General features: G+C 56.1%; 7 protein-coding genes and 1 non-coding gene across 8 annotated transcripts, besides 1 other annotated feature; 3 read left to right on the forward strand and 5 right to left on the reverse strand.

Moving 5' to 3' along the window:
• Nucleotides 1-1979: 1979 nt before the first annotated feature.
• Nucleotides 1980-3794, reverse strand: CYME_CMG011C (hypothetical protein; the record flags this gene model as incomplete). The annotated part of the gene is made up of 1 exon (XM_005535776.1): nucleotides 1980-3794. The coding sequence occupies one exon, from the start codon at nucleotides 3792-3794 to the stop codon at nucleotides 1980-1982; it is 1815 nt and encodes a 604-aa protein (XP_005535833.1).
• A 383-nt stretch (nucleotides 3795-4177) lies between these two features.
• CYME_CMG013T lies at nucleotides 4178-6179 on the forward strand. Its single transcript, XR_002461269.1, has one exon. It is a non-coding gene; the product is annotated as a hypothetical transcript (transcript).
• Nucleotides 4272-5795, reverse strand: CYME_CMG012C (hypothetical protein; the record flags this gene model as incomplete). Its single annotated transcript, XM_005535777.1, has 1 exon — nucleotides 4272-5795. One exon carries the CDS (start codon nucleotides 5793-5795, stop codon nucleotides 4272-4274), a length of 1524 nt encoding a protein of 507 aa, XP_005535834.1.
• Nucleotides 6180-6225: 46 nt separating the features above from the next.
• On the forward strand, nucleotides 6226-6930 carry CYME_CMG014C (similar to G10 protein; the record flags this gene model as incomplete). The annotated part of the gene is made up of 1 exon (XM_005535778.1): nucleotides 6226-6930. One exon carries the CDS (start codon nucleotides 6226-6228, stop codon nucleotides 6928-6930), a length of 705 nt encoding a protein of 234 aa, XP_005535835.1.
• A 354-nt stretch (nucleotides 6931-7284) lies between these two features.
• Nucleotides 7285-8598, reverse strand: CYME_CMG015C (hypothetical protein; the record flags this gene model as incomplete). Its single annotated transcript, XM_005535779.1, has 1 exon — nucleotides 7285-8598. One exon carries the CDS (start codon nucleotides 8596-8598, stop codon nucleotides 7285-7287), a length of 1314 nt encoding a protein of 437 aa, XP_005535836.1.
• A 658-nt stretch (nucleotides 8599-9256) lies between these two features.
• On the reverse strand, nucleotides 9257-12985 carry CYME_CMG016C (hypothetical protein, conserved; the record flags this gene model as incomplete). Its single annotated transcript, XM_005535780.1, has 1 exon — nucleotides 9257-12985. One exon carries the CDS (start codon nucleotides 12983-12985, stop codon nucleotides 9257-9259), a length of 3729 nt encoding a protein of 1242 aa, XP_005535837.1.
• Nucleotides 12986-13122: 137 nt separating this feature from the next.
• Nucleotides 13123-14921: a sequence feature (possible transcribed region).
• Nucleotides 14922-16219: 1298 nt separating this feature from the next.
• CYME_CMG018C (nitrate transporter) lies at nucleotides 16220-17926 on the reverse strand (the record flags this gene model as incomplete). Its single annotated transcript, XM_005535781.1, has 1 exon — nucleotides 16220-17926. One exon carries the CDS (start codon nucleotides 17924-17926, stop codon nucleotides 16220-16222), a length of 1707 nt encoding a protein of 568 aa, XP_005535838.1.
• A 962-nt stretch (nucleotides 17927-18888) lies between these two features.
• Nucleotides 18889-21744, forward strand: CYME_CMG019C (nitrate reductase; the record flags this gene model as incomplete). The annotated part of the gene is made up of 1 exon (XM_005535782.1): nucleotides 18889-21744. One exon carries the CDS (start codon nucleotides 18889-18891, stop codon nucleotides 21742-21744), a length of 2856 nt encoding a protein of 951 aa, XP_005535839.1.
• Nucleotides 21745-22259: the final 515 nt, after the last annotated feature.

Genomic DNA, 22259 nt, shown 5'->3' on the forward strand with positions numbered 1-22259 from the left:
GACGCACTGCGCGCGCCGCTGGGGCAGGGACTTTGGGAGCGCCAAAGCATCCAGGGCTGCTTTGTTGCATCGAGACCAGTCTGTAGCACGTAGTCTGGCTTTGTTTGTTGCAGCGGCGCTAGTTTCTCAACAATGGCGAGGCACCAACTGGTTGCAGACACGCCCGCGAAGGACAACTGGCAAGTTCAGTGCTCATGCTACGCTCGATCGATACATGAATTTTGGGTATTCATGGAGCATTGAACTGCTCGCTACGTTCGTGCTTGAGGTATCTACGGATATTTTAGGTCCACATCCTGGACAGTCAAGGTACAGCCAGCAGCGTTTATGGATGCGTACATGCTGTTGGGATTGCTGGTCGTCATCTCTGGGTAGCTTCTTCAACGCTCCGCTGCTGCTATTCGTGAAATCATCAGAGTCAGGACGACTCACAATGCCCACGAGCAAGGGATCAGCACATACCGGATACCAGTATCCGTACCAGACGTAGAGGCATCTATGTTTGTCGATTCCTTGTATATATTGTGCTCAAATCATGAACTCTTGTTCAGGTTTTCGATCTATCCATTTCAAGGTAACTGATGGCGCCGCGATTCGCACCGCTGGATGGACGACGAAACAAACTCGTTTTCGTGCTTGACGAATTGTTCGCAAGCTCGTGCCCAAAGCTCACTGAACCTGTTGCGTCCAATTATGGTCTAATCCATTAGAAAGACCATTCCTCCTCTCATTGGGACCACTGACGCAACAGCCTTCGACAACTGCATGATATCTCTCACGGGGTACGCGCTGAGAGGCTCCCGTCGCTTCTGTGTGCATAGAAAAGCGTCTCGTACTCGAATTTCATTCACTGCAATAATCGCTTCAAAAGATAATTGCGTCGCCGCTTTGCACGAAAGGTGCTCAAATGGATCGAAATTTTCCGACTGGTTCTCGAGCCTAGATGCTGATTCTGGTACTTGATTCATCTTGATTGGCATCGCGTTCCGTAAATCCTTTTGTCGAATGGAATAGCGTGTGCGTTCGTGTCCAGCGGGCATCGCACTCGCGAAAGGGAGCTCTCAGCAGAGGCCCATCATTGCAGGATACGGTACAGAGCGTCCAAACACAGATAGGGGCATCGCGAGGAGCCCTCGGTATTCGTCAGGGGCATGCACCGAATGATGCAGCAAGCACTCATGTGGAGCATGGCGGTGCTCGGATGAGGAGCTACGCAGGACATGCGCAAATGCCTGACCACAGCCAGGTATCCGTTTTGCGATGAGTGCACAAATGTTGCTCAAAGAGAACCTGGAACTGGTATACGAAGCGTAGCTAGCGACTCCAATACGTGTATGCAATGCTTCAACAACGGCTGGAAACAGCGATATCGTGACTTGAACGCCGCTATGAAAATCTTTCGGCCGCAGGAAAAGGAGCTAGAGCAAAAAGTCCCTGACATTTAGTGCTCTGCACAAGAGAGGAAACCGGAGTAGTCGCAGGAAGTGCCCGCCAGACTTGTATTTATGGCACGCGTAAGAACCGAACAAGCGAGCATGTGTGTCCGTGCCTGGTGACTTGCGCCATTGTAGCCTGACATGGGCCTATCTCCCCTCATTTTGTACTAGTAGCAGATGAGGCGTCTCGCTCTGACCACAGGTGCTTAGAGCCACTAGCGTTGCATCGTAGGGTACATGCGTTGCGATCTGCCTGTCCATCTGTCTGGCTCGAGTCAACGATTTGCGTGCTGGAGCAAAAGCCGGAAACCCGCGAGATGGAACGAGAATGCGGACGGGATTCCAATGCTAGCCTGCTTGCCGTGGTTGTTCCCTCTCAACGGTGCCATACACAACCGCCTCCAATCAAAAAACGTCCAAGCATCCGCGACAATCGGTAGTACCTTCAATTCCCCAACGAATTCCAGGCGACGCGAGATACGTACGCATTCCGAGACTACAGCGTTCGATGTGAATCGCCTTTCCAACGGGCTTGTGGCCGTTTCATTCTCGGCTTCGCTCTGCTCCGACCGCTGATTGTGGAGCCACATCTAACAGCTCGCACTGAATAAGGTCATGGTTCTGCAGTTGCAGGCTGGCCGGTGTGTCCCAGGCGAACACTTCACGACAGTGTGGATGGCGAGTAGCACCTGCCAGCACCGGCGGTGAGCGATGGAGGTAACGAGCATCCCAGCGACGGTAGCGAGCCGCTGTCTGTTCGGGATCAAGGCCAAGTTCGGTCGATAAAAATCTTCTGAACATACGCTGGAGAGGTCGATTACTCCAGATACGATAGCTCTTATGCACGTCGCCGCAGAACATCCGAATCACCAGTGGTGAGCCTCGTTCGGTCTGTTCGCCTGCCGTGTTTTGCCGCGCAGCGGATTCACTGGTCAGCATCGACGTAGGAAGCGTCGGCAACCCCGGCAAGTACAATGCAGGCACTGCCGCAAGCTTTCCATCTTCCATCCCTGGACCCGGCATGCCAGATTCATGACGATGATTCGATGGGACGCATTCCGCAGAGCCGCGAGGCTCCAGCTCCGTGATCGGAGGCAAGCGCTGAACGTTCGCGCGCTTCAGCACCTCGTTCGGTAGACTCAGCAAGCTCTCATCGTCGATATGAAGCGCGTGGCACATGAGTGTGAAACACTTCACGCAAGCACTTGAAACGTAAATCTGTGAGCTCGGCGTAATCGTGGCGTGGAATTGCAAGCAGTTCGTCCAGCTCTGGGTCTCACGCAGCAGATGATCCGGCAAGTTCACGTCTCGCAGTCGCTCCCGAAGCTCTTCAGCACCGTACCGGGATAGTGCGACATGCAGAGCCGGCAGCAGCGAGCGGGTCGCTCGATCGCCACAGGCGCACTCGGCTCGCTCGAGTTGTCGGACAGATCGCGGCGAGGATGCAAGGCTCTCTGCGGTTTGGTATCCCGCACCTGGTGCTTTGCATCTGAGCGCGTCCATGCAATCAGAGATATCGTAATGTTGAAGACGCTTTGATAGAGCGTAAGTATCTGGGTGCGAAGCTAACGCTTCGGGTGCCGACTTGGATGCTACCAGCGGGTATTCCGTTCGAGGCGTTTGGGAGGTTCCGTTCGGAAGGATCACAGATGAGGAACGGTACTTGTTGAGCTGCTGGAGTCTCTCGGATTTCGATACCAGCAACGGTTCCCTCATCGAAGGATTCTCTAGCTCCGGTACTTGTATTCCAGCAGCGCCCTCCCTCTCTGACCCCGCCAGTCGTTCAGCAGCACTGAGGATGGACTCAGCCGCTACGGAAGGTGGCGTCACCGGCTCCAAACGAAGGTCTTCCGGGGTCGGAAGTGCTCCACGGCCCAGCGAGAGCCGGAGCAATCGCCAATGACGATGCCTTAACGCCGAAAATAGAACCGGATCACAGTAGCTGCACACACCAACTGTGCGAAGCTGGGAAATTATTTCCAAGCGTTGTACCTCTGCTGGATGCAGCCATTTGTTCCTTCCGACTTCAAGCAATCGTCGACACGCCCGACAAACCGCACTCGTTGGTATGGGTGGCCAACGCAGGAGCGACCTCGGGTAGGCGCTCTCGTTCGCAGCCTCCGTCCACTCTGCCCGCCACGAGCAGCCAACGCACTGTCGCTCCACGTCAACCAGCGCATAGGCTACCTGCGCAGGCGATAAAGCGGCTCCTGTGAGCCCGCTCTCTGAGCTCGTAGGCGGCGTAAGTTCAGCGCTCTCGTCGCGTGCGCGTCCCGGGTTCGCCTCGGGTCGCCGACCGGTTCGCTTCCCTGTCGCTGCAACGATGCGCTCTTGCGCAGCGCTGCAGTCCAGGGACATAGGCGGGCGTTCCAACCGCACGAGGCACGGAGCTTCAACGAAAGAAACTGCTCAATAACGGAAACGTACGATGATTGCACCACGGGTGACGAGATGAGCGTTGCCGCGAACACTCATTGGAGGAAAAAACGCTAGTCGATGCGCCAGCGACAGCGATCGGGAAGATACTGGACATTTAAGGACATTATGTACTGGGGCTGCTGCTGCGCGATCTGCTGCGCAATGAACGGCGAGGTTGGACCACGTAATGCGCAGCTGCGGCAACAGCCGAGGTACCGCGACGGTGATGGGGACGATACTGGACATTTTAGATCATCACGAACAGGGGCTTTTGCTTTGCGATCTGGTGCGGTACACGACTCGACGCGACACGAACCTGGTTCACAACCTACGCAGTCGCTGCCGCTAATCGAAGCGACGTGAGTGCAACATGTCGTACCAGAACTTCCACGAACCTTAGTAGACACCGGTGTATCCTTATGACTGACATATTCCGGAATCAGCTTCCGTAGATTCGCTTGAATAGACGCGAAACTTCAAACCAAGTTCGCTCGCCCGCCGTCGCAAGCACCGCTCAAACCTTGACGGTGAGAGACCAAACACCCGGGACACATGCTCCGCAAACGACTGTTCCGGTGGGCATGACGCTCTCTGACGCATTTCTGATAGTCCTAGGCCCTGGGCTGTGATCCGCCAGGGACAGCTGCCCCAGAGCGCCGTGGTGAGCCGTTGTCGATCAACCGCTTTGAGGACTGCACGCACGCGCGGCTGCATACGCGTCGCTGGCGGGAGTCGCCGCATGCAGAGCACAATCTCACGCCAAACCTTGTCATCGTGCTGATTAAGATGCGGCAAGGAGTCCGCAAACCAGCCATCAGAGACGCTTTGCTGAACAGATGCTATATCGTCGGCGACCTCGCCTGTCGGTGCTGGGGCATGAATCCCCGTCGGTACGTTCTCGGCAAGCTCTATCAGACCTGCATCCACGTGTAGCGCAGTCGCTAGAACCGTATCAAGCGCGGCTTCAAGTTCCGTTCGCGGAGACCAGTCCCGTACCTGACGCTGTATGCACGCTTCGGTAGCCGCACCGGTTGTCGCCGATGACTGTGGGGAGCCCTCCGAGCAGCGTGCCGCCCAACGATCGCGGAGCCAGCGCACGAGCGCTTCGGGTTGCTCAATCGGGATGTCTATTGCCAGACGACGTTCAGGTGCAGACCCGCTGCGAATATCTTCCGGAGCAATATCCCAACTGACCAAGGTACGCTCGTCGCCGAGCTTCGCTACAAGTTGATGGGCTCTCGCCACCAGCCTGGGTCGATGCGTTCGATACTCATGGTCTTTGCAATGAATGTACGGCAGGAGCAGCTCACGCAGACGGCTCATCAGGCCTCGTTGCAACTGATCCAGAAAACACAATGAATGATAGGCGTTCAGGCTGGGATCAGACGTTTCCGCTCTCGCCTCGACAATGCCCAGGAAGACCGCAGCCGTGAGGGTGCTCGCACCAATCCGAAGTTTCACCGCTCCAGAGCCGTTCGCAAACGCACGTGTCACGTACTGGTGATGTCGGGCGAAACGACTCGTGAGAAGTGCATGGATCCAGTGACTGACATAGCGGAGCGCTACGGACCCTGCGGTCTGTCCTACAAGGTAGGCGATGGCCTCACCGATAGCACCAAATACGATGCTGAGGTTCATCAGCTCCGTGGTGTCAGGGCTCTGCAGGTCCGCAGCAATCGCTACACCGAGTCGCCGTCGATCCCAGAGCCGAGCGCGTCGACGCGGGCTCGCCAGCTCCGGCGCTTCCTTTCGCTGTTTTCGTTGGGCGACTCGTGCCCTGTCAATCAGACTCTGACGGGTAAAATGAACACCTGAGTCGAAGACGTCGATGCCGGTTGTTTCGTAGCTTTGTTGAACGGCATTGCAAACAGCACAAACAGGACGACCCTCGTCGTTCCAACGGAACCGACGAGCACCACACGACCCACACGAATAAATCATTCCAGAAGGCGGAAAGAGACCCCGCAGACGAGACACCCGCCGCAAGTGCAAAGCGCTCCGGCTCGAGGAACGCACCTCGCTGGCGAAACCAGAGAGACAGTAGTGTCCGACCCCGGTGTCAAGCTTGGGCGCCTATGTTCAATACTAGAGGCTATGCACGACAAAATTCTGGCATCGAGCACTTTTCATCCGATGTTTCCGAACGACTTCATCTAGGGACCTTTGTAAGCCACCCGTGGCACAACGCTGGAAACAAAGAACGACGCTGGAATCGTACGTTTGCCGCCGTGGCGCTAGACGAGCGCCTATCGAGCTGCACCTCGACGCCTGAGTTGTCAAAAGGCTTTCCATCACGCGACTTTCATCGCATAAAAGCAACCCAAGTGTCGTTTGGTGCACACAGCTCAATCAGGCTTCAACAAAGACGCTGATGCTCTCTTGGCGGGCCATCACAGCCTCGTTTCCGCCTCCGGATGACTCGTGGAGCGGGCTCGCAATGCACTTGGACCGTTGTGAACAAGTGCGCCACCAGTTTCTCGAGCAGCGAACGACAAGTTCAGAGCGGCTGTTGTGGCCGCTTCATCGCATTCACTATGAGCAGAATCGATTGATTTACGAAAAGCGGTTCAGGGAGCGCACGTTGAGCAGAGCGACTTACGCTTACCTCGTGCGATACCGCATCGCTGACGGAGACCTGATCGCCAAGTGGCGCCGACGCGGTTACCGAGCGCTCTGCTCGCTCTGGGCGATATCACGGTGCACTGCGGCTCGCAGTCATGCCATCTGCCGAGTTCCGCTGCGAAAACGCCGCCTGAGCGAAGGTGCTCGTGCAGCCACGCCAGCATTGAGGCGTTTGTTCCACCCGTCGTCGGTGACCGGGTGTGTGACGTGCACCGATGACGACTGCGTCGACCCGCGAAGCAAGCAAGTACTCGGGCCTATTTGGTTTGATGATGTACAGCCCGACTGGGAAGCGATGACACCGGCACAGCGGACAGCGACAGCTCGGAAGCTAGCCCGGAAGTCCGCGCTTTGGAGCACCAGCGGCGACAATGCGCCTATTCCTGGAGTTTCGTCTCGGGGTGCTGGCTCTGGTGGCGACAGTGTTGCAAGTCGCCATGCGCAATATCGATAGCCGTAGGCAGCCTGGGATGCAGTGAACGTGCCTCGAAAGTCGCTTTGCAAAATGATTCAGTGATCGCTCCGCACACTGCACTCGGGCGCAACGATGCTTCGTGTCGCGAGCTATGGACGCGACGCCGCAGTCCTACGTCGTGAACACGATGCCTCAGACGAAATAAAGCTTATGGATCTGGGTTCGGTACCGACAATGCAACTCGAGTACTTGATAGTCAGAAAGCCTTTCCGGAGATCAGATTCGGTATCGATCAACTTGGCATTTTGTCGGTATTGGAGCTGCCTGTATCGCAAAGTGTCGATGAGGATGCGCGTTTCGTTCATGACGCATTCGGTATCGACATTCTGTGTTTTACATTATGGCAACATTATCAAGGGGATTTCGGGAAACTCGACAGGTCGAGGATCGGCGCCGAGTTCCTCGCGTACGCTCGCTCTGTTGGGGCGCTTGGGGCAGCGCTCGCTGCGAAGTGTGCGAACCTGGGCTCGGTCTAGTGGAACGCTGATCCGACTTGGCACTCGTATCCTGTACGAACTCGCAGTGAGCATGGTTCAGCACCGCGCCGTGCGGCACGGGGAGCGACCTCGGTCGCGAGTTGTGTGCATCCTGCTGGGGTTTCGGAAACGGCACCTGCACGGAGTGTGGCCGATGACGGATGAAAGCGTCACTGCTTGCAGTGGCGAGGATCCAACCTTCCCGCATTTTTCGCAGGACGGCAAGTGCCCGGAGCACTTCCAGCTGTTCGCTTGCTTGATGACCCAGGAGCTCGACGGCTTCGGCATCACTGAGCGCTGTACGCCCTCGTTCGTGGAGTGCGCAGAACAGTTTTTCATACGCTTGGTTCAGCGCATCCAGGGATGTGACTCGACGACGTAATAACAGCGGTAAGCGTTGGAAAGCCGCCTTAGCGATGGGCACGAATCCATCCATCGACCATGAATCGGGGGTATCCGCTTCGGGCTGCATGGAAGGCGGCTCATACTTGTGTGCTGCGGATGTTTCATGTGATGCAGACTCGAATGCATCGCTGGATTTGCTATTGTTGTCGGGTTGATCGTTCTCGTCGTTTCCATCGTTGAGTACGGTAACTGGACCCGTGTCAGCGGCATCAAATACGAGGCCAGCCTGAACCATGGCTAATGGAAGCGATTCAGTAGCGGCGTCTACAAGCGACAGGTCCGGCACCGTGAACGTACCCGTTCCTGCTCCAGAACAACTTATACCATTCTGTGGCGTCTCTCCGTCCAAGCGCTCCCAAATTCGAATCGACTGGGTCATGGCCGCTTGCCACTGTCGGTAGCTCGCTCCGAACTGAGAAAGCGGGTCGGCAAGCCGCTCGTCTAGGTTTGGTGCGCGCTCCGGCAGTATCCCCTCGTCTTCCAGCTCTCGGATAGCCTTTTGTATTTCTTCGCGATTTTTGAATAAAATGGCTTGCGTAATAGATATTAGGTCGTGTTTGAGGGCCACTGTGCGCTCCCAGTGTGCACGGAGAGCGGGAAACGCGCGCTGCAGATCGTATAGCCTTTCGATCAGGCGCACGGGATCAGGGAGCGCACGATCCCCATCACGACGCAGGAGTTCTTGAGCGACTCGATGCTCTAGCAACGATACGTCTCTCTCTAGGCGTTCCCAGGCCGCGTGTAGAGCTTCGATAGCCTCCTCCATTCGAGGCGTCGTGGGCAACCCCAGCGCGCAGCTGCAGTGCAGAGGAATTTGAATCGGCGCTGTGATCAATGACTTTTTTAGGTACCACTTTTGTATCTATTGTTCCTACGGAGATAGGTTTGTCCGAGATGCCAAAGATCGCTGGCCAGTGCTTCAAAGAATGACCTTTGAGATACCTCTATGGAACATATTGTACCTAAAGAGACAGGTTCATTTTCTATGCAAGAGGGCATTTGCCTCCACTTGGATCCATCGATTGCACGTAACGAGATCTCCTTTATGCTCCCAGGATCGATGCTACTCACCGGATAGCCGCGGGTACACCAACGTTTCTGCTTGAAAGAGTGCGGACGTCGTCTGCAGTACAGATGCTTCCGAGTTCAACAACATCCCGAAAAGCATTCCTTTAGAGAACTGGAGCATCGTCCAGCAGCCTCCGAGGCGTTAGGCATCACGCGAGCGCTCGCTGCGACCATCAACGCACACCATTGGACAGTGCACAATGCGACGCAGCTACCGCGGCGTCGTCTGCTGCGTGTGCCATGGATCATACCTCGTGCACGCTAGGTACGTTCGCACAGGGCGTCAGCTTCTCGCAAAGCGCGTACTGCTCCTGCATTCCGTGAATACGAGCGCTGCCTCAGCGCCATCCAGTGCGTTATCGCTGCGCTGTGCTTCCATCGTCGCTGACAGCCCGGTTGGAAGGTACGGTTTCCAGGTTCCCAGTGTCGGTGTCACGCTGAGGATCGGGTTCTGTTTCGCGCAACAGAAAACGCACAAACTCGCGACCGAGCGATACGGCGTTCGAACGTGGCCATACGCGTCCGAGGGCTTGCGAACGTTCCGCCTCCGTACATTGGAGCATTCGCAGGAGCAGGTCCAGCGCTTCACGACGCTGGTTTGCTTTCTCGCTCAGCAGAAACACCAGCAGCAGCTGGCGGAGAAAAGGTCTGTCAACGGGTTCGTCAGCCGCTGTGCTTTCAATAACCTGATCGACATCCAAAAGCTCGGGAACAAGGGGCTCTTGCTGCTGCTGCTGCTGCTGCTGCGTATCTACGCTCCCGTCTCCCTGTTCGCCCAAAGCGAGGCGTTTTCCGCTTTCGGCATTGAAATAGACCGGGTGCTCGCTGGAGCTATCCCCGAGGACAGGATCAATCAAAGGCCGGTATCGTTGCCTCAGCATCAGCATCTTCCACCAGTTCCGTTCCTGGGAGAGACGTGCAACTCGAGTCTGAGCCTCCTCGAGTGTCGCTCGGCATTCGGCCAATGTGTCGGTCAGCTGCGCGTTCTCCGCTCGGGCAGCCACGAGCTCTGCCTCTGTTTGTTCGAGGCGCGCACGCAATGCAGACAACTCCGTATCTTTTTCCTGCAAAGCCAACTCGCTCCGCAGTAAACGACGCTCTATTTCGCTGAGCTGCGTGCGGTGCTGTTCTTGATTGCGTGCCAGGGCGGCCTCGTGAGACTGCTGCATCGCCGTGAGCGCCGTCGTAAGTCGCCGTTCCCGTTCTTCAAACTCAAGCAGACGCTTCTCCAAGGATGCCATGGACCGCTGCAGGTCCACCATCTTGGTGGACGCAGATGTCTCCGCACGGCGGCTCGCCTCCTGCTCCTCCTTGGCGATGCGCAACTGTTCGAGTGCTTGTTCGAGCGCCTCCTCCAGTGACTCTGTATTGGATTCCTGTTCTAAGCAGTGTTCACGAAGCTTCTCTACTTCAGTTTGTAGGAGGATGTACTCGGCGTGGAGTGCCTCATACCGCACAGCCCAGTGCTCAGCCTCTTTTTGAGCAGCTGCGTAACGCGCTGCGATACTTGCAATTTCGTCTTGATGACCGATAACGCGCTCGCTTTCGTGTCCAGCACTCGGGCTAGTGCCGACATCCGAGCCCTGTACTCGCTCACTGGTGTGTGTTGCGGCCTCGACGCTTTCCTCGCGGGACAGATGCTGTTCGGAGGCACCCGCTGGAGGTGATATCGCCCGATCGTCGGATTGTGCTGCAGTGGAGGCTGCTTCGAGACGCGGCCGCTGCGTTTCGGGAGCACTGCGCAGGTGCTCGGCGCTTGTCTCTGCGACGTAGGCGGCAGTCCGAAAAGCCATCTCGCTCTCAAAAGTGAGTCTGCTAGAGCCAGGGACGGAATGCAGTGTTCCATCCGCTGCTCGCCGACGCTCGGTGATCCATGCTGTGGAATCTTCAGCTGCTGCTAAGCGATCACAACTGCTCCCGCCAGATGCAATGGACGCAACACCAGAGACTGGACTTTGGACGCGGGCCGAAGGCGTCGTTGAGCCTTGCCCCGGTGGTGACGAGACTCCCGGCGACTGCGGCACCTGCTCCCGGGTCATTGTTGAGTCCTCCAAACGATCCGATCCGCTATCATTGCCAAAAAACGGGCCAGCAACCGGAATACTGCTCTCTGGAAGCAGATAGGACAATTCCTCATCAGCGCTGGCGAGCGATCCAGCCTGTAGATCAACGGTGCGCGCGTTCGAGGACGTTGCTGCAGCTGGCGACTCAACAGCAACTGAGGCACTTCCGATGCCTGGAAGCCGCACAGCAGCCACTGCGGCTGACGCCCTGTCTATCGCTGGGTCTAGAGCTGCTGCCGCTGCCGTTGGCGGTGTCATCGACCGGGTTTCAGGAGCGCGCAGCGCCTCGGGTTCGCTGGGCGAAGCGCTCGACAGCATCCTTGCATCCCGCGGAGACGAGCTCCCTGCTACCCGGGTGGATCCTTCCGAATGACCTGCAGCGGTTTCCGTCGACATCACGGATGCAGATTCTCCTATCGCTGCAGTAATGTCTCGCGATCCCTCCGTGTCAAGCTGGGCTTCTTGCGCTTCAGATGCTGCGGCCGCCTCAGGTACCGTCGATGGTAAGGTGCTTGGGGTCAGGAGCGGCTCCTTCGATACCGCTGCTTGCGCCTCATGAACAGCCAATGGCGAAGGAGTATGGATTAAGGGCGGCTCATCCAGCACCGCTCCTGGTGACACCGGCGGCGTAGCGCTCTTTCGTGTGCCGGCTCCGGCTGCTGCAATCTTTATTGCCAATGCTTCTCCAGTTTCGGGGGCGCTAGGTTCAGGTGGATGCTGATCGGATCCGCCATGTGCCCGACTGGACTTTGCAGAGCGAATTGGATCCGCGTGAGTACCTGTATGGAATACTTGCTCGCTGTCCATCATGGTAATCGAGTCAGTTGTCGGCATGCTCGCCTGCAGGGTCTCATCATGGCGGGCCAGGTCTGGATCGCCCTTGGCGGTGGCATCCGATATCGGCCGGTTCGCAAGCTGAGCCTGCCTCCTTGCAATCGTATTGGTTTCAGTCTGTTGTGGGCTGACGCTTTTCACAGAAGAACCTCCTTGCTCGAATGTATGTGTAGTTTCCGATGAGACAGGTGGTGCTTTTGAATCGAAATAGAACACATTGCCAGGCGCTTGCCCCTGCACAGTAGATAGATGTGCGTGAATCGCCGCTGAACCTTGCGCTCGCTGAGCTGCCTCTTTGCATTCGAGCGGCATAAACCTCTCCATATCCGAGACAGCATGCTCATCAGCTGGTTTCAACTTGAGCTGCACATCGGGATGTTTGCCTGGAGCAGTGCGATAACCACTAGAGTGGTCGATAGCGGCCTGTGCGTCGCCCTCAGGGCCTCGACTTTGCCATGCGGTTTCATTGTAGGGCGCTTGCCAAGCATCATCCGGTGAGGCACGATGTGCTACCTGCCCAGCTACCACGGACGACTTCAATGCAGCTCGTGGGCTCACTTGCCGCTCACTCACAGGTGTACCTGATGCGCGCTTCGTGGCCTGCAAGTCACTGGGCGGTGCATCTGCCAGACTTGCTCCGGCTGTCGCAGCGTTCGGACTTGCGTGGTCGGCGACCAGCGGTGCCTCGTCAGCGCTGCTTTTCACTGCCGACGCGCCCAGAGGTCGAGCACCAAGGACACGACGTTTTGGTCGCCGCAACGTGGACCCTGCGCCTTCTGGTTCCGCACTTACGGCCTTTGGAAGCTGGACAAGAGCCGGTACGATCGAAGCAGCTTGACTCGAACCGTTCTCGTCGTCCGTGGTCGTAGCTGGCGATCGGTGCTCCCGCGGATACGTCTCTGTTTGCAGTTCCACTGGCCTTATGGGGTTCTTCGCTGGCTTGTTGGATCGAGTGAGGGCGTCACCCGCTCGAAGCGGTAGTACTACGCTACTCTGCAGAGAAGTTGCTTGCTTCATTGCTTTCGACACGGAAGCTTCCTCCGGGCTTTCCGTGTCATCCTCGTCTGCGACCTCGAGAGCTGCACGCGCATCCTCTAGTAACTCGCGAGCGGCTTCTGCGACCTTCTCGGCTCGTTTACGTGCCTCAATGGCTCTGTTAAAAGCTTCCTGGCGGAGCGCTTGCCACATGAACAAGTGCAAGTCACTGATCCAAGCAAAGCCCGAATACGAAAACAGCGCTTGACAAGCAGCACAGCGTCAAGGACAAAAAATCGGGCGTTACTGGAATGGACGTCCCTCGAAAACGTCTGTGTGCTGGACTGCAGCAACGTTGACGTCGAGTCGCCGGACTGGGTATGCAACGTCCGTGAATGTTGACGAAGACTTCATCTGGTTGATCTTGATAGACGACGATCAGTAAAGGTCGCGCAATAACTATTGGAAAGAAGCGCTCTGGAGTGACCACGAACCGAACCTCGCAGTACGAGTGACGGGTTTTACAGTTGCGCCAGACGCTATACTTTTGCTACTCGTTGAAGGCCTGCTAGCGGATGCGAAAGGCGTCAGACATCCACTGCTCCTGTCCAGTGTTCGAAGACGACCGTGAGACGCACTATTATGCCTCAGTGCGAGTTGCATACCGCCGCTGTAAGCGTTCTGCTGGCGAAAGCGTGCTCGTCGAAACCTGTTGATCGTTGATGATGATGATGATGATGATGATGATGATGATGGAGGCTCCGTCGGGGTAGGCTCCACTCGTCGCACGACCAGCGACCCCTGGTGTGTGGAGCTGTTCCGTTGGACAAAAGCCCTGAGCGGAAAAAGAGGCAAGCGAGCACAAGGCCTGGCAAAACTTCTTCGAACCTTGAGGTTGTACGCAGATATCAGATTAAAAAGGAGCAGTGAACTGCTCGCATTCGTTCTGCCCGTCAATATTTCAGCGAATTGTTCAAAAGCATAGCCTCGAAACTCCCAATCCATCCATAAGCGCTTATGGATGCATACGTCGTTCGAGGACCCCTGGTCTTTTTTTCGGAGTGGTTCGCTCACCGCTTTGCTGCCGGCACTCGTTTCGATACAGGAATCGAGGTGGTTCACGACAACCTCGAATACATATTCGTGAATTGGCCTGTATCCTCATCCAATGCGAACGTGCAAGCCGCTGCTCTTCTGCATTCCGGAGGTATCGCATGCCGGAATCACGCATTTTCATGCCCGGAATCTTTCTGTATCGAGGCAGCGAATAAGTGCAGAAAATTCCCACCTTTACATGGGCACGAAAAGCATTTCGTCTTCGCCTGCTAGCGAATTCTGCACTGGTTCATGGCGAGTCATCACTGAATGTGTCACGTCCAACAATCCGCTGCGTTCGAATGGCCAATGGCCCTCTCGTTGTGGTGAACGACGCACTGGCATTCGACAGCATCTTGATACGTCTCACAGGATGTGCTCGCGGGGACTCGCGTCTTTTCCTTTTGCATTTCGAACGGTCTTCGACTTGGACGTTCTCTTCGCAGCAATCGCTTCTAGTGGAGCGTGCGTCATCGCGTCGCACGATACAAGCAATGGCCAGCTCGATAGATGTCGATCTGTTTTCTTTCCTGGATTTTCATCGCAGTATTTGTTCCATCACGAACATTACCGAGTTCCACAAATACTTTATCGAATGGAACAGTGTGCACTTGCATTTGCAGCAGAGAGCGTACGTGCCGAGAGCATCATCTGCAAGTAGCCCGTGCGTATAGGGTACGGTATCGGGCACGCAAACCGAGACAGGTATAGACAATGCCCTTCTATACCCGTCAGTAACGTGTAACAATCGATGAAGCAAGCGCTCACAATCGACAGCATGGCTCCCCGGAGTGGCAGCATGGTGTACGCGTGCGAACATTCGACCGCAGTCGGCTGGCACCGTCGCATACGGCAAACCTCTTTCGCATACGCAGCAGATGAGCATACCAAGCGAAAAGTAGACCGCAACGCCGACCTACGCATCCAGTGCGTCCCCCGAAGCCGGAAGCAGCCAAATACTGACTCTAATGTTGCCGGCAACATCCTTCACCAGCTGACAAAGAAGCCGGAAGGACCAGAGCGTCCAGCGTACTACACTCCAGAGGTAAAAGAGATGACTCTGAACCAGTCACAGAAAAAAAGCCCGCAGAGGCTGGTGTTATTGACAATAGCCAGAGATGCCTTCGTTAAGCTGTACGCGGATATTGGCAAGGCTTTTCTTTCTCGTCATGACATTGTCACGTGTATACCATAATGTATTCCTTGCTACAAGCTTTGCGCAGCGCATTCGCGGAAGGTGCGCTTCGTTCCAGCGAAGAACGCACGAATCGCACGGGAGTCCCGCAGAATTCCGAAAGCCGTCCCTAACCTCAGCACAGACATTCAGGTGCTCTGACGGCGCTGCAATGCACCATGTATCCCATTGATGCCACCCGGTTCGGACTGGGGCGTGATCCCTCCCACGATTCACCTGGTGTAGTGCTTACCCCAGACGCTTGCTCTGGCGACGTGCAAGTGTCCCATGGAGGCGTGAACGCTCGTCACGGCCTTTACTGACATCGGCTCGCTGTCACAAGGACTGATGCGCTCTGCTTGGTGCTGTCCGGATCCAACAAGCAGATCCACTTTCTTAAAGACGTACGAGAGATGAATGCAGCGGGGCATTCAGAGAGGCACCAATATCACCGCTTGACGAGGCATCAGTCTGGACGCTGCCCCAGGGGATGCTACGTGCTGCCACACAGATTGCAGCGTAGGCGTCCATAGGCAGCGTCGCTTGCGAAGCGATCGATGTCGGGCATACATAAACGCTCGAGAGAAAAAAACAAATCGGTTCCCGCCATCTTCGCATGGAGCGGCGAGATGTCGTCAAGCAAAGTTCATGGAACGATTTTCCAGCCAACGTAACATCGATTACCAGCTCACGAACCGAAAAGCGATCCTTGATATGCGCAAAGTTTGCCAAGAAGGTCAGGATGTATCTTGGCACACATTTCGGTGTATGTTGTTATGAAAAGGAAAATGTATTTTCCTGCGCTTTTTAGTTATTTCCTCGTCACTTCGGAACATGGATATGTCGATTACGAATGCGTATGCACCCATAACCAATGAATGGCAAGACGCGTTGCAGAGAGAATCACCCGAACCCTGGAGAACCCAGGTGCACATGCCTGCGTCCAATCATCGGTCGACCGGGCACGTGCTGGATGCATTGCCCTCTCGATCGCGCTTGTACCGTCAGTTGCCTGAAGTCTATCTGATGCATGCTCCGAGGTGGCGAACCACCATCTCTTGCAGTGCATGGTGCAGCATGACGACTGCCTTGCAAAGTTAGCCGTACCACCGCATGCATATATCCTGCACATCCACATGTGCCACGTAGACTCATTCACGAAGCTCTATCTCGGATGCCTACGGCTTCTGAGCTGGATGCACGTCCGAAACGTGTTCCGCCTCAGGGCGTGTGCCACGATCAAGAGCACTTGTCGTTTCCACCGGTTCAATCGAGTCGCGCATGACGCTCTGCAGTGCGCCAGTATTCATGGGTTCGCCTATCGCTACGATCGGCGACATAGCCTTGTCGTCTGGCGGCTGCTCCGAGACACCAAGATCGTCCTTTTGGAGACTCAAGCGATTCAGCGCACGCAATTCTGCATCAGATATTCCAATGGTCGTCACTTTCACGGGGAGTGGCCAAAGCAACAGAAACGACAAGACTGAGATACCCAGCACGACAAAGGAGATTAGGCGAACCGCATCCGGATCGCTCATGTGGCTAAACACAAGACTGAGGGTGACGCCGCCAGTATTCCCGCCCGCACCAACGATACCACCCACGGACCCGGTCGCGATCGGATCCACGAAGGGGACGATCGCGAAAACTGCGCCGCATGACGCCTGCGTGAAAAGGGAAAAAAGAATCAAAGTGGGTATTGCTGCACCGATGGTCGTCATCCGGGAGAAAACCAAGCAGAATACACCCTCGAGAACCAGGTTCGCGAACAACCAGAGCACACGTCCGCGCATGCTGTAGCGACGCGCAATCAGATCCGAGCCAATACCGCCAACAGCCCGCGCAAACAGGTTCATTAGTCCAAAGAGACCTGCCGCAACACCGGCTATCGATTGATCAAGGTTGAAGACTTTGTTGAAGTAAGTAGCCAGCACGTTATCCATGGTCAGCTCAACACCGAAAGAAGACGCATACAGGCAGAACAGCACATACGTTCGCGGATTTCTTGCTGCTCGCGCAAAAGCCTCGAGTGCTGAAATCGGGCGCAAGTTCCCGATTCGATAGAGATTCTTGTAGTCACCGTCTGGGCAGTCGTCGGAGAAGAAGAACAAGACCACGGCCCAGATCAGGGCCATGGTACCAGGGATCACCATCACGACTCGCCAGGCTTTTTCCTCGTCCAAACCGAAGACCTTCATCAAGTTATAGAACTGCGGCATAAGCGCATTGGTGGCGCCACCGCCCGCATTGCCCCATCCCGCTGCAACCGCATTCGCTGTTCCAATGATATTCCTCGAGAACATCAGCGCACACCAGTACTCAGTTACAACGAAGGTTGCACCAAGACCGCCGATGAAAAAACGTGCTGTGGCGAATGATGCAAAATTATACACCGTTCCGAACAGATACACCGGGATTGAGAACACCGCCAGCAGGAGCGCCTGAACACGTCGTGGCCCGAAGCGGTCCACCAGGGCACCAGTCACCATGCGCATGAACACTGTACCTGAAAGCGCAATCGCATTCGAGTGCGCTTTGTTCGCTTTGGTCAAGTCCAATGCTTTGTCCGAGGAAATACTCGGTAAAAGCGCTGGTACCGCAAACCAACCGAAAAACGCGATGAAAAAGGATGACCATGCAAAGAAAAAGGCCCGCATATGCGGACGGTCGAAGCGCCACGGCTCCAGGCGCCTTGCCCGGTGTAGGGCATCGACTGGCAAACGGTACGAATACAGCGGAGCCGCCACCGACTCCACTTCAAGGTCTTTCCATTCTTTACTGTTCGGACGCGAAGGCCCCAGAGATGAGTCGAGGGTGTCGTCTCGGAGGAGGATCTCTTTCTCGTCCAACGCTGTAGGGACAGGTTGGCCAGCTCCCTCCGCCATGCCGGAGTGGTCAGGACAGCGGTTTTGTGCTCAACACTTAAGTACGTTATGTATGTCGGGGAAACGCACCAAGCGTCAACTCCCCTTCCGCTGACAAGTTGTGGCAGACACAAAGTGCCTCTCAACTGAATGCCAAACACGAATACAACGTGTGGCGCACGCATGCACCATCATGCGTGCATCGCCGTGCGCACGCATGCGATAGGTCGATGGCGCGCGCGCGCGCGCCGCTGCAACCGAATCGTTGACCGTTGAACGAATACGGAGGCGTACGCCAACGCCAACAACGCATCACGCCCACACGTGCTGGACACACGATGCCGATCCCGAAATACGACGCCGCTACGCTCCTGGACGTGGCGCCAACGAACGGCTCAACAGATTCGTGACAGGAGCAACAAGAACAACAACAGTGACATCGCGAACGTGTTTCCTAGTTCGCGTAAAAGGCAAACGTGCAGCTGTACACCAGCGTTAGAAACTGGTTGGTGAGTTTTGAGGGGCACTTTTGAGTTGCAAGCGTTTGGAGGGTTTTTTAGAATTGTGGAGTTTGCTAGTTGTTGGTTGTAGTTGCCGTTCACGGAGCTAGGGTGCGAACACGACTTGAGGGCGTGGGGTGCTCGCCAGCACTCCGTTGTCACCGTGAAAATTCTGCAAGACTGCTCGGACGTGTTTTATTAGCTCTGAGTTCTATCGTCTGTGCAATTGTGATTTTTTTTGTTAGTGAACAACGAAGAAGAAGGTGGAAAACGAGTCGAGCAATCTAGCCGAAACGTGTGACCTCGCTCTGGGACGCGAATCTTGTTCGCTGAAACGCCCTATCGTCGAAAGACTGGAACCAAGAAGAATTCAAACGAAGCTGAAGGCCGCGATTGTATGCTCGCTCGTGTCGACTCTTCAGTCAGTACCCCAATTGTGGATACCTTGCAAGGTCTCGGGACTGTCTATTCACGTACCACACGATGCACACTGTACCGGAGGGCTGCAGCTCCCCGCGTGCCGATGAGCAGACTAAGCTGATGCGCCAACAACCGCATGAGAACGGCACCAAACCGGCGATATTGTCGGAAGCGAGCGCGCTGCTCGCTGCAATGAGGCACTGGGAGGAGCAGCTCGCGCAGCGCCAGCTCCCCATCGACAAGCGAGATCAAAACACACCCGACGACTGGGTGCCTCGTCATCAGGCGATGGTGCGTCTCACGGGGAGGCACCCGTTCAATGCCGAGCCGCCACTATGTTTGCTAGATCAGGATCTCACGAGCCAGGAACTTCACTATGTACGGAACCATGGAGCAGTCCCGCATCTGACCCTGGGCACGCACCGCATTCATATCAGTGGCCTGGTAGAACGTCCGGGCGCGTTTTCTGTAGAGGAACTGCTCGCGCTGGGGGAGCTCGTCACGATCCCTGTGACCCTCGTGTGCGCTGGCAACCGGCGCAAGGAACTCAATCAAATACGCCAAAGCATTGGTTTCCACTGGGGTGCAGGCGGCGCCTCCACGTCCTTCTGGACAGGGGTACGTTTGGCGGACGTCCTCCGTCACTGCCAAGTCTGTGAATCTCCGAAAGCCCGTTATGTATGCTTCACTGGTGCTGATGAGCCAGCGAAAGGTCCGTACGGTACTAGTATACCGCTCGCGATGGCGCTGGATCCGCACGCTGACGTACTCCTAGCGGTTGCTCAGAATGGAGCGCCTCTACATCCGGACCATGGGTATCCTGTTCGACTTTTGGTGCCAGGATGGATTGGCGGGCGCATGGTCAAGTGGCTGTCCCATGTTGAGGTTTCAGACCGCGAATCGCAGAACCATTACCATTTTTTTGATAATCGCATCATGCCCCCACACGTGGATAAGGAGCGCGCCGACTCGGAGAAATGGTGGTATCGCCCCGAGTACCTTTTCAACGAGCTGAATATCAACTCGGCGGTAGTGCGCCCGCTGCACGATGAATTGCTTCCGCTGCACCATGCGAGCGAGCAGCATTCCTATCGTATCGAAGGCTACGCCTACAGCGGCGGTGGCAGACCCGTCACGCGTGTGGAGATCACTTTCGATGACGGTCAGCTTTGGAATCTGTGCGAGCTGCGGCATCCTTTTGAGCCGAACGCAGCCGGACGGCAATGGGCCTGGAGTCGCTTCAGCTTCAATGCATCACTCGTGCATTTGCTGTGTTGCACCGAGTTTGCAGTCAGGGCCTGGGATAGCAGCAACAATACACAGCCGCATCGCTGGACCTGGAACGTCATGGGTATGGGCAATAATGCGTGGTACCGCGTGCGCGTCTCACCGGTACCCGATCCCGGCACCGGACGTATTTCGCTGCGTTTCGAGCATCCTACAGTGCCGGGGCCGACGGCTGGCGGCTGGATGGGTTCCAGTACTGTCCCAGGAGCGTCGCACTCGGGGCAGCAACCAGCTGTGCCTGCACCAGCAACAGAACATGCACTGCGAGACGCCCCGGAGGCGAAGCGCGACATCGCCCAAATGGCTGAGCGGGTGCAGATGCCACCTGTGCCGAACGCAGTTGGCAGCACGGTGCATGGCTCCAATGTGTACCAACAAATGATGCGCAAAAAGACCGCGGAAAAGCTCCAGCAGGCGCAACAACGCCTCTATACAAGCGCCCAAGTTGAGCGGCACCAGAGTGAGACCGATCTTTGGATCGTAGTGCGCGGTCGTGTCTACGACGTGACGCGCTATCTGAACGAGCACCCCGGTGGCAAGGCGGCGATCATGATGAATGCCGGACAGGATTGTACCGAAGACTTTGAGGCCATTCACTCCGAGAAAGCCTGGAAGTTGCTGGATGACTTTTACATCGGAGAATTGGCTCCTGCTGGGTCATCCGCAGATGCGTCGCTCTCGTCGTCGCCTCATCTGGCGTATACGGACTCGTCGACGGATCTGCTGCGGGAGCAGTTCTCCAGAGACGCAGTCATTCACGCCGATGCCGCTGACGGCGCCTGTACCGAGAGTATCGATGGATGCCGCCCGGCATTAGACCCAAAGAAATGGAAGGACTTTGTGCTCGCCAGCAAGTCGTATATCACGAAGAACACGGTGCGACTGCGCTTTGCTCTACCTGATGTCAACCAAGTGCTGGGTCTGCCTACAGGGAATCATTTGCTCATTCGGGCGCGAATTGAGAACAAGAATGTCGCACGGGCGTACACACCGACGAGTCTCGGCCACGAAGCCGGCTTCTTCGAGCTTGTGATCAAAGTGTACCGCGCGGGCGCGCATCCTTCATACCCGTCTGGCGGGAAAATGTCGCAGTATCTGGAACTGCTTCGTATTGGAGACACGGTGCAGGTCAAGGGCCCACTTGGGCACTTTAGCTACGTCGGACTTGGCGCGTACATGTTACATGGACGAGCTGGAAGGGCGCGGCGGTTCGCTTTTCTTTGTGCAGGCAGTGGCATCACGCCAGCGTTCCAGGTGATGAAAGCAATCCAGGTTGAGCTTCAAGAGCATGCGAAACAGTCATCTACACCGTTTCTGGATGCTATATACCTGGTCTACGCGAATCGAAACGAGGACGAGATTCTGCTCTTCCAGGAACTCGAAGCATGGCGCCAGTGCGATGCGCGCTTTCAGTTCTGCTACGTACTGAGTCAACCGTCGGAAGCCATTTCCAAAACGTTTCCGGAGGCTGTCGTTGGCCACGTGAATCAGGAGCTGCTGGCAGCCCGTCTACCGGGGCCACGTAGTGATCTTATTATCGGCATTTGTGGTCCAGCGGGATTTCAGGATGATGCGTGCATTCCGGCACTGAAAGCTCTGGGATATACTTCGGAACAGTTTTTTACGTTCTAAAGCCGTTTGTTTGCGATTTTTTTCTCCCAGTGATAAGCAGAAGACTTCGATGCAGTCTCGTCGCAGTGCTTGTCATACAAGCCAATACCGCGCTGCTCGCACCAGACGTGCACCCGCAACCTTCCTCTGAGTCTACGCAGTTCGCACGCTTTACCCCAAGGTGGAAAGCGCGTCAGCCAGCGCACCGGATTCGTGCATGCTGGCCATGCGATGCCATACGCAACGCGCCCGAGCCAATGAACAGCCGACGACCGCACTCGCTGCCCAGGCACGCGTTCCTCCGTGCCCCTGGACCGCTCAGCAGCACTGGCGCTCCAGGCGGGTCCCAGAGCTTCGAACGAGCACCTACGCCGCGACCGATGCCATACGAATTGTGCAAGAGGCGTGCACCTACCAAAGTGAATCTGTATTTCCTGGAAAGCGCACGACGGCCCCATGATGGGCCATACGCTTGAAGACCGCACAAAAAATTCGGAATCTCTGCGACGTCCTGATCTCTCTCTGACGCGAAGCGC

Source organism: Cyanidioschyzon merolae, chromosome 7 (assembly GCF_000091205.1).
Source record: "Cyanidioschyzon merolae strain 10D DNA, chromosome 7, complete genome".
Lineage (NCBI taxonomy): Eukaryota > Rhodophyta > Bangiophyceae > Cyanidiales > Cyanidiaceae > Cyanidioschyzon > Cyanidioschyzon merolae.